Here is a 15,851-nt window from a genome sequence, read left to right on the forward strand (position 1 = left end):
GTGCTCTAGGGAGCGGGGATGAGTCTTGTGGGCGGCTTCCCCCACCACCCGGTGGTGCACCATGAGGGCTACCCTTTCGCTGCCGCCGCCGCTGCCGCTGCCGCCGCCGCCACCCGCTGTGGCCACGAGGAGAACCCCTACTTCCACGGCTGGCTCATCAGCAGCCACCCGGAGATGTCCCCCCCCGACTACAGCATGGCTCTGTCCTACAGCCCTGAGTACGCCAACGGGGCGCCGGGCATGGACCACTCCCATTACGGGGGGGTGCCGCCCGGGAACGGCCCGCCGGGGCTCGGGGGGCCCCGGCCGGTGAAACGCAGGGGCACGGCGAACCGCAAGGAGCGGCGCAGGACTCAGAGCATCAACAGCGCCTTCGCGGAGCTGAGGGAGTGCATCCCCAACGTGCCCGCCGACACCAAGCTCTCCAAGATCAAAACTCTCCGTCTGGCCACCAGCTACATCGCCTACCTCATGGACCTGCTGGCGAAGGACGACCAGAACGGGGAGGCGGAGGCTTTCAAGGCAGAGATCAAGAAGACAGACGTGAAGGAAGAGAAGAGGAAGAAAGAGCTGGTCAGTGCTTCGGAACGGGACGGGGCGGGACGGGGCGGGGGAGCCGCGGAGGGGAGGCTGCTCGGTCGCCCGCCGGGGCCCCATCCGAGCGCGCCCGGCTCCTCGCTGGGCAGAGTCGCCGGGGCACGTCCGTGGGGGACGCCTCGGTCCCACCGGTCCCTGGCCGTAGCTGCGGGCCAAAAGCGGGACCGTGCGCGGCTGCGAGCCGCCGTCGGCGTCCGGATCCGACCCGGCGGATAAGAGCAGCCTCGGGGAAAAGATTGCCACACATTAGGGCCCCCGGGGAAGATATTCCCGGGCTGCTGCTTGTCCCGTATCCCAAACCGTGATCTCGCAGGAGGCAAGCCTCTGCTCTCTTAAATGAAAATCTGAAGGCATGATTACCTACTAAGCCCAGCCCAGCTTTAAACCCTCGGCAAGTGCGAGGTTCTCAGCGAGAGGCTCTCCTGCCCCTGCACTCGGCGCTTCAACTTTTTTGATTTTTAACGGGAGAGTTGGTTAAGGCGAGGCAGCGCAAGCCCAATTTCGTGTAGGCCCCATGGCGTGCTCGCGTGTGATTGATTCCCGCATAAGTCAGCGGCCGCAAGTCCCATGTTTTGCCCAGTGAACGTGCCAGTGCCCAGCTTCTCTCCGCAATCAGGGAGGGGATGGTTTAGGGGGGGCCTTATCGTAATCCCCGTGGATAGCTGGCGCCTCTGAGCCTGCAGCCCCGCGCTCCGGCCGCCACAGAGCAGCGGGGTGGCACGGAGAGGGAGCCGGCCTCCGCAGGGCTCCGCGGGCGGGCGCGCACCGCGCGAGGCCGCTCCCACGGGCGGCGGCTTCGCCCGCGGCGAGATCCCGTGGGGGTCCCCGTTATGTCTCTTGAAGCCCGCAGGCCTCGATGTGTTCGGGTGTCCTCGTAGTTTTCGATCTCGAAGCAGAGCAGATGAGACCTAGAAAGGGGAGGAATATATCTAACCTTTTTTTTCTCTCCTCTCCCCCTTCTGTTTCTGTCTCTCCCCTCGCATCCTGTCTCCCCAGAACGAAATCTTGAAAAGCACAGTTAGCAGCAACGATAAGAAAACCAAAGGGAGGACTGGCTGGCCGCAGCATGTCTGGGCTTTGGAGCTCAAGCAGTGAGCACGGCAGGACTGGAGGAGCCGTCCTCTTAGTCTCGGTAGTGAGCTCTCCTCTGAGGACTCTTTGTATTTGGAATCATCCAGTTTATTTATGTGCAATTTCTCCCCCAACCCCCCAAAATGTGGATATTTGAAGGAGAGGGAAAAAGCATTCCATATATGAAGAGGAAACTCCAGCTTGGTAAGGGGTAATGTCTCTAAATGTTTTGTGAATGTTATTTGCTCTGTATAAAACACGTGGGGAAAACAGAATCATAGAAAAGGAAAAAAAAAATCCCTCCCTGGCATTAGTGTGTATGTGAAGTGTATCTTTAATACTTGGCCTTTTGGATATAAATATTCATGGGATTATAAAGCTATATTTCAACAGAAGCAGTTGCACCAATGTTTCGATTGACTCGGTATTTAGTGTTGTAATTTTGTTGTGGTCGTTCGGTATTTGAAGATGTTTTCAACAGTTACTGGTTATGTGCACTTCCGTCCGTAAGGGAAAAAGTGGAATCTAATTAATATTGAAGGTGTAAACGTTGTAAGTACTCAATAAACCACTGTGTGTGTTTTTTACAAAACAAAAGAAAAAAAAAAGAAAAAGGAAAAAAAGAAAATTCAAATCTTTTTATGTTTTATACCTCAAAATGTTTTGAATAACAGCGTTGTTTATGGCTTTTTTTTTCATAATATTTAAAATATTCGGAAGTAAACTAAATTATAAAGATGGCTCCTAATTTTATTTTTAAACAAGTGACTGAATTAAAGGAGGGAGGGATCTCTCAGCCCCCTGAGTATTGAACAGAAACAGGCAGTTCATCCGAATAGGAATTCCTTGTGGTGGTGTTCTCCATGCAGGAGACCTACTGCGAACGGGAAATGGACAAGGGTGCAAACCCCGGGCGGCTCAGGAACAGCAGAGATGCGCGGTTTTCGTGCCGTCCGAGCCCGGGCGGCGGCGGTGCCAGGCGCGGGCCCGGAGCGGGGGCGGCTTCCCGGAGAGGGGCCGGAGGCAGGCGAGGGAGGCTGGTGAGCTTTGCTCGGAGTGATTATGTAGCAGGTAATTTTACGTCAAGAAAGAAAGAGCGAACAAGGCAAGGGATTTGCGGGGGTCTGGGGGGGGGGGGTGGTGCTGTAGGGACTGTGTAAGATTTACAATGAGCTATGGTGAACTTAATATTAACTTTGTGGTTCCTAAAACTCTCCTGGGTTGCACGTTTCCAGTACACTGCAGCGAGTATAATTATTTTAACCTTTTTTATCCAGCTGCAAACTGCAGCAGCCCAAGCTCTGGCTCTCTTTAGCATGTTCATTGCTTCCCCAACAGGATCTCTCTTCCTTTAAATACTTTGCCCTGCCCATAGAGTCCTTTGCAAGGGTCCCGGTGCCAGTCTGGTGACTTTTCTGCTCCCCAGTACCAGGGTGAGGTGCAGATTTCAGTGCTGTGAAATGCACGGCATCCTTCTGTGTTGAAGGTACACAGGGGAAAAAAAATTAAAGGTTTTCACTAAAGGAAGCTGATCTAGGTATTTTTGGTCCATTCCTGATTAAGGGCAAGGTTTTTCACCTTTTCCATAATGAAATTAAGGCTCGTATTTTAAACTTTTACATAAATCACATCAACTTAAACCAAGCTGGCTCTCTCTCCAGGTCCAGGGCTGCATACCTGCCGGCCTTCCCGTGCCACCGTGCCCAAGGAAGTGGTTCCCAACGAGACCCAGCAGTAAGCGTAGGTAGATGTGCAATTGCCCATAAAAAGATAAGGGAGCCCCTGCGCCGTTTCGCCGCCCCTGCTGACAGTGAGGAGGTTGCGGGGTTACAACAACCAGACAAAAGTGATGTGCCCTCCCTCCCGTCGGGTCAGGCAGCCCGGCTCTGCTCTCCGGCGTGGGTCTGTGTTTACAGACACTTGCCTCTGTTTATAACACTTGGAGAGAAGAATCTGCCCCCTTGTTTGCTTTTCCTTGCCTATTAGTTGCCCAGCTGATGAACTGGAGCTTCTCGCACTCTGCGTTCACTACTCAAATAATTTTTATTTTTTTTTGTAGCGGCACAGGGAAAAATAAAAAGGGTGAGGGGTGGCTGCGAATGCTGCGGTGGAGCACATCATGGGCAGCCTCTCTGCAGAAGCCCTGTCTTCCCTCGACCGAGTCACCGGGTTGCAACTCCTCCGGGAGATGCGCGGTAGGGCCCACGGGCGGCTCCGATATCCAGTCTCCGAATAGCCTGTCCAATATTTCCCCATGAGTAATTTTCCGGTTTTGTAACGTCAGTTTATCAGAACCGAAAGCCCCTGTGAATACGCTAAGGAGGATCTCTTTTAATTGCTCACTAACGAGGATGTTGCTATTTTCTCAGGAGCAGCCATTCCCGCATCTAAATCGCAGGAGCCCTAGACAGACCGGAGCCGACAAAAATGTAGGTTTTGACGTTAAAAGCTAAATGGGGAAGCAGAAGGTAAATTGATGGTAGATGGGGATGTCAGTGCCCTGGCCTCAGCTCTCCGCCGGCGGAGCCAGGGCCTGATAACAGCAGAGCGCTGCGCTCCGCATCCTGCCCGCACCCGGAGGCATCGGCATCCCGTCCATCTGCCCTGTAATTCCTCGGGCCAAAACATTTTTGGGAGCTTCTACCAAGGTTAAAGGCATGTAAGAGTAGGGATAGCAGCCTTTCCCACTCTGCAACTTTTCTCTATGGGTGCAGGGAGGAAGAGAGAAGGGAGGGCAGGGCGGAGAGCAGCCGGGTCGCTGAAGCCCTGTCCCCTCAGATTGAGTCACGGATCTGTGTTTTAGGCTTGTAGCCTCCTTTCATGGCTAAGGGAGTGAGACCCCCTGCTCTCTCTCAAGAGAACACAACATTTTAATTTTTTTTATCCTCTTGAAAAGGAAGACCGACAAAACTCCCCCGGGTGACGTCCCGCCTCCCCTTCCCTCCCAAGGAGCGGCCCCTCGGTCCCCCGGGGTGCGGGCCCGGCTGCACGCCCGAAACAGCGGGGACCTCCCCAGCGGCTGCGTGTCCCCTGGGGGACCCGAGGCATACAGCAGAGCGGATTTTTAGAGCTAGTCCGGATTTTGGAAAGCCGGGACGCAGCGAGGGGGCGGCTCTGCGCTCCGCTGCTGGCAGCGAGCCTATCAGCCGCTGGCAGTACTGAGTTTTGGGGCACTCTGCAGCATGCAGGACCTCGTTGCTATCGGATGTGTATGCCATGCCTGCACTCCGGCAAGCAAAAGAGATAAAAATGTGGCGGGGCCTTTTTTTCTTTGTTTTGCTTTGTTTTGTGGTCGGGGGTTTTTTGGAGGTTTTTTGGGTTTGTTTGTTGTTTTTTTTCACACATACTCCCCCTCTCCCCCGTGGTTCCCAGGAGCTCTTCTTTGCCCCAAAAGATTATTGCAATAATTATTTCTCGTTTGATATCGTTGTCAAAGAGGTGCAGCGGGGCCTCTCGGCCAAGCCAAAGACACCCCCAGAACAAGCGTCGGGCCATATGTGGGGTATAAACAGGACTGAGGGATGCCGTGGAGACAGCATGAACTTGAAAGATGGGAAAGGAGGTGGGGAGAGAAGTTCAATAATAAAGCCTCTAAGCAAAATATCCTCCTTTTGCGCTTGGAAACCTAACCTTAATCCTCCTTTTTCACACGTACTCGCCCAGCGACTCACAAATACCCCCAGAAGAAATCTCCAAGTAGCGATGGGAAGGAAACGCATTCCGCACGCCTACAGACATAATCCCCTCTGCTGTAACGAGGGGCTTATCAATGTTTTATATATTTTTAATTTGGGATTATTTTTTTTTCTGCGCGCCACGAAATATGTGCCTTTGCAAACCAGTTCCGATCTTTTCTATTTCTAATTGGCCCATTACTGTTCAGCTGTTTCAGCTTGTCACCTACAATGGAGAGTAAAGCAGAGTCTGAATAATATATTCACATAAATTCTAGCAAAGCCGGGCGATGCACGAGGCCAGCGGATTTCTGAGGTTCCCTGTGTCTCCCTCTTCCCCTTCCAAACCAGCGTGGTGTGTGTCTCTCTCTTCCTCGGTTTTCCCTCCCCCAACCCCATTTTCCTCTAGAAACACCATTGCTTTGATGATGCGATTTTAGAGCATTGATTACAAATTTATTCTCAGACACTATATAAGTCTTTATATCTGCTATTAGAGACATCTGGGAATGATTAGAGCCGTCCCTCCCCCGGCTCTGCTCCCTCTATCTTGCAGCGAGGAGCTAGAGACATGTTGACGTCAGATCAGACGGCTCGGAGCCATCCTGCTCTCCACTTGGGTGTAATCACGGCGACGCTTTCCAAGCCCCGGCCCGGCAGCGGCCGCCAGCTGGGATGCGGGTGCAGTGGGAAGCGGCACTCCAGCCCCGGGGCTCCTCGGTACAGCCCGGTTTTGAACTCCGGAGGCTCCGGCTCTTCTGAGTTTGCCGCCGAGGTTGTTTGTTTATTCGTCTGTTTGGGACTTGGAGAAAGCAAAAGCGGTGCATTCCGCGGGCGGGGTTACTCCCCCCAGCCCCCGGCCCAGCGCTTGCTTTATCTCTGTCCGATTTCTCCCGGCGCATTCGCTCACAGCGTTGTCTTCCAAAATAAATATCGAGCCAGGCATATTTCCACCTTATGTCTTGGCAAGGAGAAATTAGCCAAAGTGCGACGCTTACGTGCGGGCAGTCGCAGGCGTGCTGACACCCCGTTATCCAAAGTGGTAGTCGGGTTTAGGACGTGCCGGGAGAGCTGGGGGTTGCTGTAAAACAAGACGATTCCCTACCCAAACGGCAGTGCTGCTGGCAAGGAGATGGCTTTGCACCTGCTATTAAATCCTAATGAGTCGCCTCTAATTGAGAGCTGGGGCTGACTGACGGTAAGGCAGAACAGCCAGCATGGAAGCCTTGGCTCAGCAGGACCCAAAACCACGTTTGATAAGCTTATTTTGACAAACCTTTTACTTCACAATTTTCTTTTTTTTTTATGTTTCGTATCACTCTATTTTTTCCCCCAAGGAGGTAAAAGAATAATAATTGAATAAATACAACTTAATCCTCCGCTGGCTGTTCGCAGTCTTGGACGGCTGACACTTGTCCAGCTGTACATTACAATCGGTGCTACTACCAGGAAGGAGGGGCGGGGGGGTGGATGAGAAAGCAGTTGATCTCGTCTCCAGAGGAAAAAGATAATGTTAGACAATTTATCTGAAGGATTAAATTCTCGCGGTAAAATACGCTTGCCAGGAAGAGGGAGAAAAGAAAAACAAAGCCCTGTGTGACCCTAAAAATAAATTAAAAAATACTTCCATTTCTTTGTTCCAGCAGAATAAAATAAAATAAACCCCCTAAGATACCGCAACGTTCCTCTGTGTCTATCTGTAATCTCGAAAGGAAAAGGAACATTTCCTTTCTGAATCAGTGCAAACGGTATGCTATGAGCTCGGCTTCCCACCACAGCCACCGACCCAGGGGGTCGGGCGGGAGTAAGTGAATTTTTTAAAAGCTGTTAAAGTAAAAGGAAAAAAAATAAATAAAAGCTGCAAAATGAGCCCTAACAAAACAAAACCAAAAACAACCCAACAACAACGAAAAAAACCACAACAAAAAACCCAAAACCCAAACTAAACAATAACAACAACAACAACAACAACAAAAAACCAGCAAAATCCTATTTCTATCCTTCATGGGAGACGTGTGACTGATGACGCCTCTGTGGCAGGGCTGGGGCTGTGGCCCCAGCACCTCTCCCCGGGCAGTCCCCTGTCCTGAGGCTGGAGCCGTCTCCCCCCGGCAGAGGCCGTGCGGATGCTGGCGGAGCGGGGGCCGTGTCCTGCGGGCCTGCCTGGCCGGGGCGCGGGGTTCTGCGAGCCGCAGGGCTGGGGCCGAGGCACGGCTGCCGCCCGGAGCGGCCCTCTGGGAGCAGCAGTGATGTGTTGGCGAAACAATGGAGATCAGCCGGCCCGCATCTCGGAGCCCTTCGTTTGCTACCCGTGGAGGCTGTGCAAAGCAGAAACAAGCCCCTCCGTTGCCCAAAGGACGCGGGAGAAAAATGTACAATTCTATCTTAATGCAGAGCAGTAGAATCGTTCCGCCGGTGCCGTCTACTGAGGAAACGTGGGGGTAATAGGGAGGCCGACCCTCCTATAGGGGTCTCTATTTGCATGCCGTATGTGGCTATAGGCTGCAACAGCTGCGTATAATGAGCTTCTTAAAAAAGATAAATACGTGTGCAAATCCAGAGGAGTTTTCTAAAACTGGCCTGAAAGACAATGAAATGTCCTGCCAGAAAATACAGGAGGCGGACGAGATTAAAAATAATATTAGGTGCTTCCCCCCACAAGCCTCTAGCCTTCGCAGAGGTGCTGGCAGCGCTGCCCGAAGGAGGACCCCGGCAGCTGGGGGGGCGCGGAAGGCCGGGGACGCCCGGGGGTCGGGCGGCCCTGGGGGGAGGTGGTGTCTGGAGCGGTCTGGCAGGAGCGAGCAGGAGCACACTGCTCGGCCTTGACTGCCTCTCTCCCAAATCTGGTTTTCATAGAGCCGCGCAGTAATTACCTAAAGCCATAACTGTCTCTGAAATTATTCATTAAAGTCATTCCCGGGAATCTAGCGGCGCGAGAGCCTACGTTTACGGCCTTTGCGCCCTCCGAGCATGACATCGTCTCTCGCCTTGCGTCCTCGGCGGCCGAGTGCTCAGCATCGCGGAGAGGAAGGGGGAGACAGGATTGCTCTCTCTTGCCTTCCTCTCGGTGTATTTGTTTGCGGGGGCTCAGGTTGCTTTCCCCCTTTTGGCAAAGGAGCGCGATGCAACCCGGCAGATACCTTGGGAGCGAGGAGGGTATTTTGGGGAGTTGCAGTGTTGTGCGGAACATCATGTCTGTGCCCTGTGGTGCTGTCAGCGGTGACAGATCCCAGATGCAGTCGCTACTGTATGGCAGATTGAGTTTCTCAGCAGAAAACTCTCTCCCTCCCTCCCAAACGTCTTCAAAAACCTTCTCCAGATACTGCGGGTCACTTCTGCTCAAACGGGGAGAGAAAGGGGGGAAAAAAGGCTTTTCCTCTCTCCTCCCTCTCTCTTCCTCCCGCCGGATCTCTCTGGGGTGCGCGGGGGGCCGTGACCGGGCCCTTGTGCACCCGGGGGCCCGAGGCGACCCCTCTCACCCTGGTCCTGCTGAGAGCCCGTCGCCGAGCACGGGGACCGTGGTCCAGGTAAGCGGGGGGCGGCGGGGAGCGGGGCCGGCGGCCGAAGTGATCGCCGGAGCCGGTCCCTCCTCCCCCGGTCGGATCTCGCTGCCTGAAAGGAGTTGCCCGAAGCTGGGTGGCTGAGGTGTTCCCTGGTCCCAGACGTGGGCATGGGGTGAGAATGGGGGGACAAGGCAAGACCCCTCGCAGTGCCCCGCCCGCCGCGGCGGGAGGCAGCAGCCGGGACCCGCATCCGCCCAAAGCTCCCGATCCGGCGGGGCTCGGGCTACCGGAGGAGGTAACGAAGCGGCGTGACTTTGGGGACTTTAAACGGGGGACCGGAGGAAGAGCGGGAGGAGTAGGGGAAGGCTGGCCGGCAGGGCTGGGAGCACACCCGGCCGGCTAGCCTGGAGCCAGGAGGACGAGCCAAGAGCGAATCCTCAGGGGCCGGCAGCCGCTGTCCCGGTAAGCGGAGGAGGTCGGGCCACCCCCCAATCTTCCCTCCTCTTCGCTTTTTTCCACCTCTTCACGTAAATGCAAGAGGCTCGTGTTTTTAACAGCCCTGTCTCTCTGAGACATATAATGACTTTCAACATTCCTGTCCTCCCACCTCCATAAAATATTGATGCTCCCCGAGTGCCCAAATCAGAGGTCAGTTTGCTGTGGTGTCTCCTGGAGTTCTTCTCCCCCTCCGTGCAAATGGGTCATGCTTGAGAGCTCATTGTGCACCGTGGTTGTGTAGCCCGCTCCTCCCTACCTTAGAGGAGCGATGCCCGTGCAATGTATGGCACCGGAGGGGGGACTCCCATCCGCGGATGAGCCCTCAAAACACTTCGCAGGATCGCGGGGAAGGCCCACTGCTCCCGATGGGCGATTTGGTGTGGCAGCCCTGGGGTCGGAGTACCCCTTGAGAAGCGCCTCGGACCTCATTCCCCCTAATTTCCCTCTGTGTGGAAGCAACCTCATTTTGTTCGTGTCTGATGGAAACGGTTTCAACTAACCCCGCTCTCGGTCTTTCCTTCCCCAAACGAATTGAAAGGCATTAATTCAACAGCTCGCACACCCCCTCCCCCACTTTTCCTTTTGTCTTTTTTTTTTTTTTTTTTTTTTTTAAAGGCAACTCTTGCCTTTAGCAGAAGTATAATTGTGACCCTGCCTGATCCACAGAGCCTCCTGTTGGGAGCAGTTAGCTGTGGTTGCATTAGGCCAAAGGACCTCCCAAGTGGCGTTGGCCTGGGTGTCATAGGAAGGGACTCTGCACATTGTCCATTCTTTCTCATCAAAGTCCCAGGCACCGTGGAGCCAACAGTTTGGTGAAGAAGGAAAATAGTAAATAAGCCTTTCCCCTCCCTTCCCAATCCAGCAACCCTGAGATCTTCCTGGGATGTGGAAAAGGGAACAAACTTTTTCATAACTTCAGCTCTATGGTGTGATTTACACTTCCGGCTGCTCTGTCAGAGTGGCAGTAATTTACAGCCTGATAAAAAAGACTTTAACAACAGCAGAACATGTACAAGTGAGTGGTGGATTACTATGCTTTTTTTTTTTTTTTTTTTTTTTTTCTAAATAGGACACAGGCAAGAAATAAAAGTTCGATTTCCTGCCTTTTTCCACCATGGCTGTTTGAAGAGTCGAATGGGTTGAAGTGTAGGCAAAAGAAAAAAGGAAAAAAAAGAAAAAAAAAAAAGAAAAAAAGAAAGAAAAGGTAGGAGCAAGCTGAAGAAAACAGACTTGAAGTAAATCCTGGGCTTTTGTTTAGATATTGTATATTATACATCCACGTCTCTCCTATCTCTCTAAGGTTTTCGCTTAATGGATACTTCTACTATTGTGGTCTCTGGCCAAACCCTACTAGTCTTGCCCCAGGGATTGCTTTCATTTAGCCAAGTAGCTATTGTGTTTAAACAATTTCTTTCCTTTAATAATTCATTTCTTCTCCGGAGTCTAAAATCGAGTGGGTCTGGTAGCGTTTATGAAAGGGGAAGCATCTTTTATTCAGTTCTAAAACCGGGGTAATAGCGTTATCCCTTCTTGAGGAGCATCCAGCCAGACTTCTTCACCAGGGCAGGGCAGGACGGGTCTGGAAACTAATGTACAACATCCCTATCCTGGTAGGAACGATAAAGTTTAGTAAATTACAAATATGTGAATTTGGCAGACAGTTAGGGATGAAAATGATCAAACGATTTAAAAAAATAAAAAAAAAAGAAAAGGCAAGCAATGAATAAAACACATGTAGCAGTTGCCGCTTTCATGACTTTGGTAATTATTTACACCTGAATCATAGTTTACTCCAGCCACGGTTTCAAAAGTAAACCTTTAAAGAATTTAATTATTTCCAGTTTTCGGCAATAGACACGAAAAAAAAAAAAAACACGAAAAAAAACGTAGGTTAGTGAGTAACTGCTGTCTCCCGAACTCTCATAAAAGGCTTTATGTGCATTTCCATCCCAAAGACACAAGCAGCCCTTCTGAGTTCCCTCCTCCCATCCGTACAGGAGCGCCCAATGTCATCTGTGCATGTATTTATGGCCTAATGGGAGAGTCCTGAAGGTCACATGGGACGGTGCCGCTGCATATATATATATATATATATATATATATGTATGTGTGTGTGCGTGTGTGTGTGTGTGTGTATGTATATGTATATGTATGTGTATGTGTATGTGTAAGTGTATGTGTATCTATATCTATAGATATGTGTATATCCGTATATATGTATATATATAATGTATATATATGTATAAATATATGTATATATATATATACACACACACACACACTTATATTCATACATTTGCCTATATGTATGTGTTCAGTCGAGGCACAGTATTGAAGCACGTGTGGGTGAACTCCCTGGCTCCTTCCTTCAGCTCTATAATAGCTCTGTTATTTTTACTAAACGATCAGGATGGCTCTACGTGACCCTTCGTCATTTAAAACCATTTTCTATCATTGCACGTGTGCCGGGGGTGGATGGATGGGGAGAGGGGAGGAATCGACAAGTCACTGAGAATAACTGGGAAAGCCTGTGATGTATAGCACTTTTATCTTTATTTAGGCACACGTTCTCCTCAGGATGGCCTGAGTTTCCAGGCGCGACAAGGGCATGAAGCACATACATCCTCGGGGAGGTGCAGGCAGGCTAGGGGAGCTGCTGTGGCCGGGGGACGGCTGGGCTAGCGCAAGGGCAGGGAACCCTCTCGTTCCCCTGCTGCTGTTTCCTGCGTGTGAATTCCGCACTTTTGGGAGAAATTTCAAACAAAGAAAAATTAAAAAAAGGCTGTTCTCCGTTACCGGAGCTCCTCAGCCACACTGGCTGGGGAGTGCGCGGTGGGCGCGGGCAACAACCCAGGGGCTGGGACTCCCTGTCTCCGCCGAAGCCCCTCCTGCCATGGTACTGCGGTGAGCTGCCAGCTGCGAGTACTTTCAGTGTTTTACTGCTCCCCCTCCTTGAATCCACCGCACTTCCCTGGTCGGGGCTGCCTTGGCATCCTTCGAACAGCATCCTGGTGTGCACCGTATCCCGGGGCAGGGCTGGGATTTAAAGGGCTCTGAAGAAGGCAATTTGCTTTTAGGAAACCGGTTCTGGCTTTACTCTGGTGGGAGTCCCGGGGGTAAAAGGGAGGGACGCGTGGTTTGGAGCGCAGGCTTCTGCAGGCGGGGGTGTGCCCGTCCCTGGGCACCGCGGCCGGGCAGGGAGTGCCGGTCGGTCCCGGCGGGAGCTCCTCGGGCACATGCCACGCACAGCCGGCTGCGGGAGGAGGCGGTGGCCCGGGATCCCGGGACTGCCCTCCTCCCAGCTCCTTCCTTCTGCCCTGCCCGGACCTGGCGAGGCGGGACTCTGCGCTCGCAGAGCGGGGGATGCTAAAGGAATGGAAAAATTATCTCCACACGCGGTTTTTAAACTTTCTGGAGCTTCCCCAAAACAAGCTGCATCCTCAAATCATTAGATCTGTGAGGGTTTTATACGCACTCCCTTTCCCAGAGTAACGCACTGCTGGTGCATTAAGCAGTAGCTGTAGGAATATGTGGACATAAACGTATATGTGGGGGCATGGATTGAAAAGCTGTGCATCACCTTGGGCTAAGGGCTCACTCCTCAGTGTTTTTCTGGTCACTGGCTCCTCGTCTGTAAAACAGCTGTTAGAAACTGTGTTCCCCGAAGGACAACGAGTTCGGGATGGTTTTTTTAATTTTTTTTTCCCCCTGCTCTTAGCTGAGAGAAAGTAATATCGTGCTGGATACAGGGAGGCGAGAAGGGACAGTAACTAACTGTAACTCATTTTCTAGAGGTATATCACCTCAAGTATGTGCTTCATCATACTTTTTTATTTATGATGGCCGATCATTTTAATATATGTCCAGTCATTTGCAATTACTCGAGCTTCTTTCTTATTTTTGAAAACAAAGGTATTTTTTCCTTGTCCAACCCTAAGAAGACGTACCCAAACATAAGATTAAAAACATACATCTTATTAAAGATGGGCGGCGCTGGTTCTCACTACAGCATCTCATTAAAATCGACCAGAAAATAGAGATTGAAACATTATAAGATCATATAATATATTTCGAATGTAAGATATATAAGCATAGCAGGTGTTTAAAACGGTAACATTATTATTTTAGGTTTTTTTTCTTTGGTTGTTGTTATTTTTTAAAGCAAAGTGGTCATTTTATGTAATGGTCTACACACACGTGTGTATATATATATGTGTGTGTGTGTGTATGCATATATGTGTGTATATACATTTCCTTCTCCCCGAAGAGAGCTCTAACACCTCCAGCACCTGTTGCAAGCCACAAAAGAGAAGATCACACTGCGAATTCTTCCTGTGGTTTTATTTATTTATTTATTTACTGATGATAAGCACTCTTCTGGGACAAAACAGCTACTGGAAAACTTTACTAAGTAAACGTCCACCTTAAATATCTTCGAGGTTCAATTAATTTTACATTGGGATGAAAAACGTGCCGGTTCGGTCCCGTGTTTCCCAAGCAGGACACCTCCGAGGAGATCCCTGGCAACCTTTTCTCTATTTTATTAAATTCTATGGAAACTAGATACTGAATATGCTTTTTATATTGACTTGCTGAACCGCAGGGCGAAAAGCATGACAAAATTAAAAAAGCTTGAGGGGAGAGTCCGAAAAAGTGCCATGTTCTCCTTCACTTAGTTGGGGTTCTTTCCTGGGGCTGTCCTCACCCATTGCAGCGAGGGCGGCCCGGCGGGGCTGCCGTGGCACCAGGGGGTGCAGCAGCACTCCGGGTACCCGCGGAGCCCCCGCGGAGCCCCCGCTCGCCTCCCGCACACCGGGCGGTGCCACCCCCCACCCCCCGCCCGAGGCACCCAGTGGAGGGGGTGAAGCCGCCGTAATTATTTTCCCCCCCAGATGTTGTCCTGGAATTTAAAGGGCTAAATCCCAACTCCCAGGCACATAGCTGGGGTGTGTTGTATCCTATCAATTCATTACAAGGAGGCATTTTGGGAAGGCTGGTCGGGATATTTATTTTAAAATGTGTGCTGAAAAGATATATGCTGGGGGGAGGACGGACAGGGTTGGGCGTCTCGGGTTTTGTTTCTAAGCCAACCCGGCACAGTTCGAGCTGTGAACAAATGGTTTCCAGAGAATAGTTATTTTCTCTTTCTTTTCCCTGCAAGAAGTTTGTTTGAAGTTCCCGGAGTTTTTAATGTTAAATAATATTAATACCAAAATGAATACTTTGGAGCTTATTGTTTTAATTTTGAAAAGCTGGTATGTGTGGGTTTCTTTCTTTCTTTCTTTCTTTCTTTCTTTCTTTCTTTCTTTCTTTCTTTCTTTCTTTCTTTCTTTCTTTCTTTCTTTCTTTCTTTCTTTCTTTCTTTCTTTCTTTCTTTCTTTCTTTCTTTCTTTCTTTCTTTCTTTGTTTCTTTCCTTCTTTCTTTCTTTCTTTTTCTCTCTCTGTTTCTTTCTTTCTCTCTTTCTCTCTTTCTCTCTTTCTTTCTTTTTCTCTCTCTCTCTCTCTCTTTTTCTCTCTCTCTCTCTCTTTCTCTCTTTCTCTCTCTCTTTCTCTCTCTCTCTCCCTCTCTCTCTCCCTCTCTCTCCCTCTTTCTCTCCCTCTCTTTCCCTCTCTCTCTTTCTCTCCTCTCTTCCCTGAGTTCTTGTTTTATTGTTTTTTTCTTTCCCCTCTTTCTTGTTTTCTTCTAGATTTCCCTCTTTATCTCTCGCTTTCTCTCTGTCTTGTTCTACTACCTTCTTCCTCTCTCTCTTTTCTTCTATCTCTCTTATTGCCCCCCCCCCCTCGATCGCCCTATTTTTTCCCCTTTTTTTGGAAACTTCTTCTTTCAACCGGACTATGTTCGGGATATTGTTGCTGGTAAAGAAAATAAATAACTCAATAAATAAAGCAGCCTCCTGTTATGACAAATTCCAAGCCGAAGCAACACTTCATGTGTTAAAATGCCCCTTGAGGAAAAACAAACAGAAAGAGACAAAAGCCTTTAAGAACAGGATCGTTGTCCCTTGCGGAGGTGTGGGAGGGGCGCAGGGCGCACCTCGCCCCCAGCCCCACTGCGGCGCAGCCGTCGGTGCCCCTGGCACAGCGATGAACGCTGCGGACATTTCTCCCGGGGAGGAGGGCTTGCAGGATCAGCCCTCAGCGTAAATCACCGGCAAACCCTCTGCAGGGCCGGCAGCACCGGGAATGGGCAGCTCGGCAGGGCTCTGCGCTTCCCTCCCCGTCACTTTTATATCTTTCATCTCTGCCAGCGCGTCAAAACTATTGCGAAAATAGCGAGGGATCACGTCAGCTCTTTGCGGAGGCTGAACCGCCTGATCAATTTCGACTCAGCCGGGCGCTATCCCGGCGGCTCCTGCCACCCGGCCTCTCGCTGCTGCCTGGGTGGGCAGCGGCGGGAGCCTGGCACCCATGTAGCCGGGAGCCCTCGTCACCCCGGGCAGGCATCGCTTAACGCGGGGCCAGCGTGAGAACAACGCCGTCCGCTGCCTCTGGGCACATTCTTCTTTAG

General features: G+C 51.0%; 1 protein-coding gene across 1 annotated transcript; it reads left to right on the forward strand.

Moving 5' to 3' along the window:
- Positions 1-18: 18 nt before the first annotated feature.
- HAND2 (heart and neural crest derivatives expressed 2) lies at positions 19-2,406 on the forward strand. Its single transcript, XM_005517630.3, has 2 exons — positions 19-573; positions 1,594-2,406. Exons 1-2 carry the CDS (start codon positions 19-21, stop codon positions 1,690-1,692), a joined length of 654 nt encoding a protein of 217 aa, XP_005517687.1. The 3' UTR covers positions 1,693-2,406.
- Positions 2,407-15,851: the final 13,445 nt, after the last annotated feature.

The sequence above is a fragment of the Pseudopodoces humilis genome, chromosome 6, assembly GCF_049639895.1.
Source record: "Pseudopodoces humilis isolate 2021_Gansu_Grassland_sample_001 chromosome 6, ASM4963989v1, whole genome shotgun sequence".
In the NCBI taxonomy this organism is placed as follows: Eukaryota; Metazoa; Chordata; class Aves; order Passeriformes; family Paridae; genus Pseudopodoces; species Pseudopodoces humilis.

Excerpts from the sequence above, each read along its gene's own strand:
- HAND2 (XM_005517630.3), top strand. The coding sequence starts at position 19 with ATGAGTCTTGTGGGCGGCTTCCCCCACCACCCGGTGGTGCACCATGAG. Across the intron at positions 574-1,593 it reads AGAAGAGGAAGAAAGAGCTG|AACGAAATCTTGAAAAGCAC; the intron begins GTCAGTGCTTCG and ends CTGTCTCCCCAG.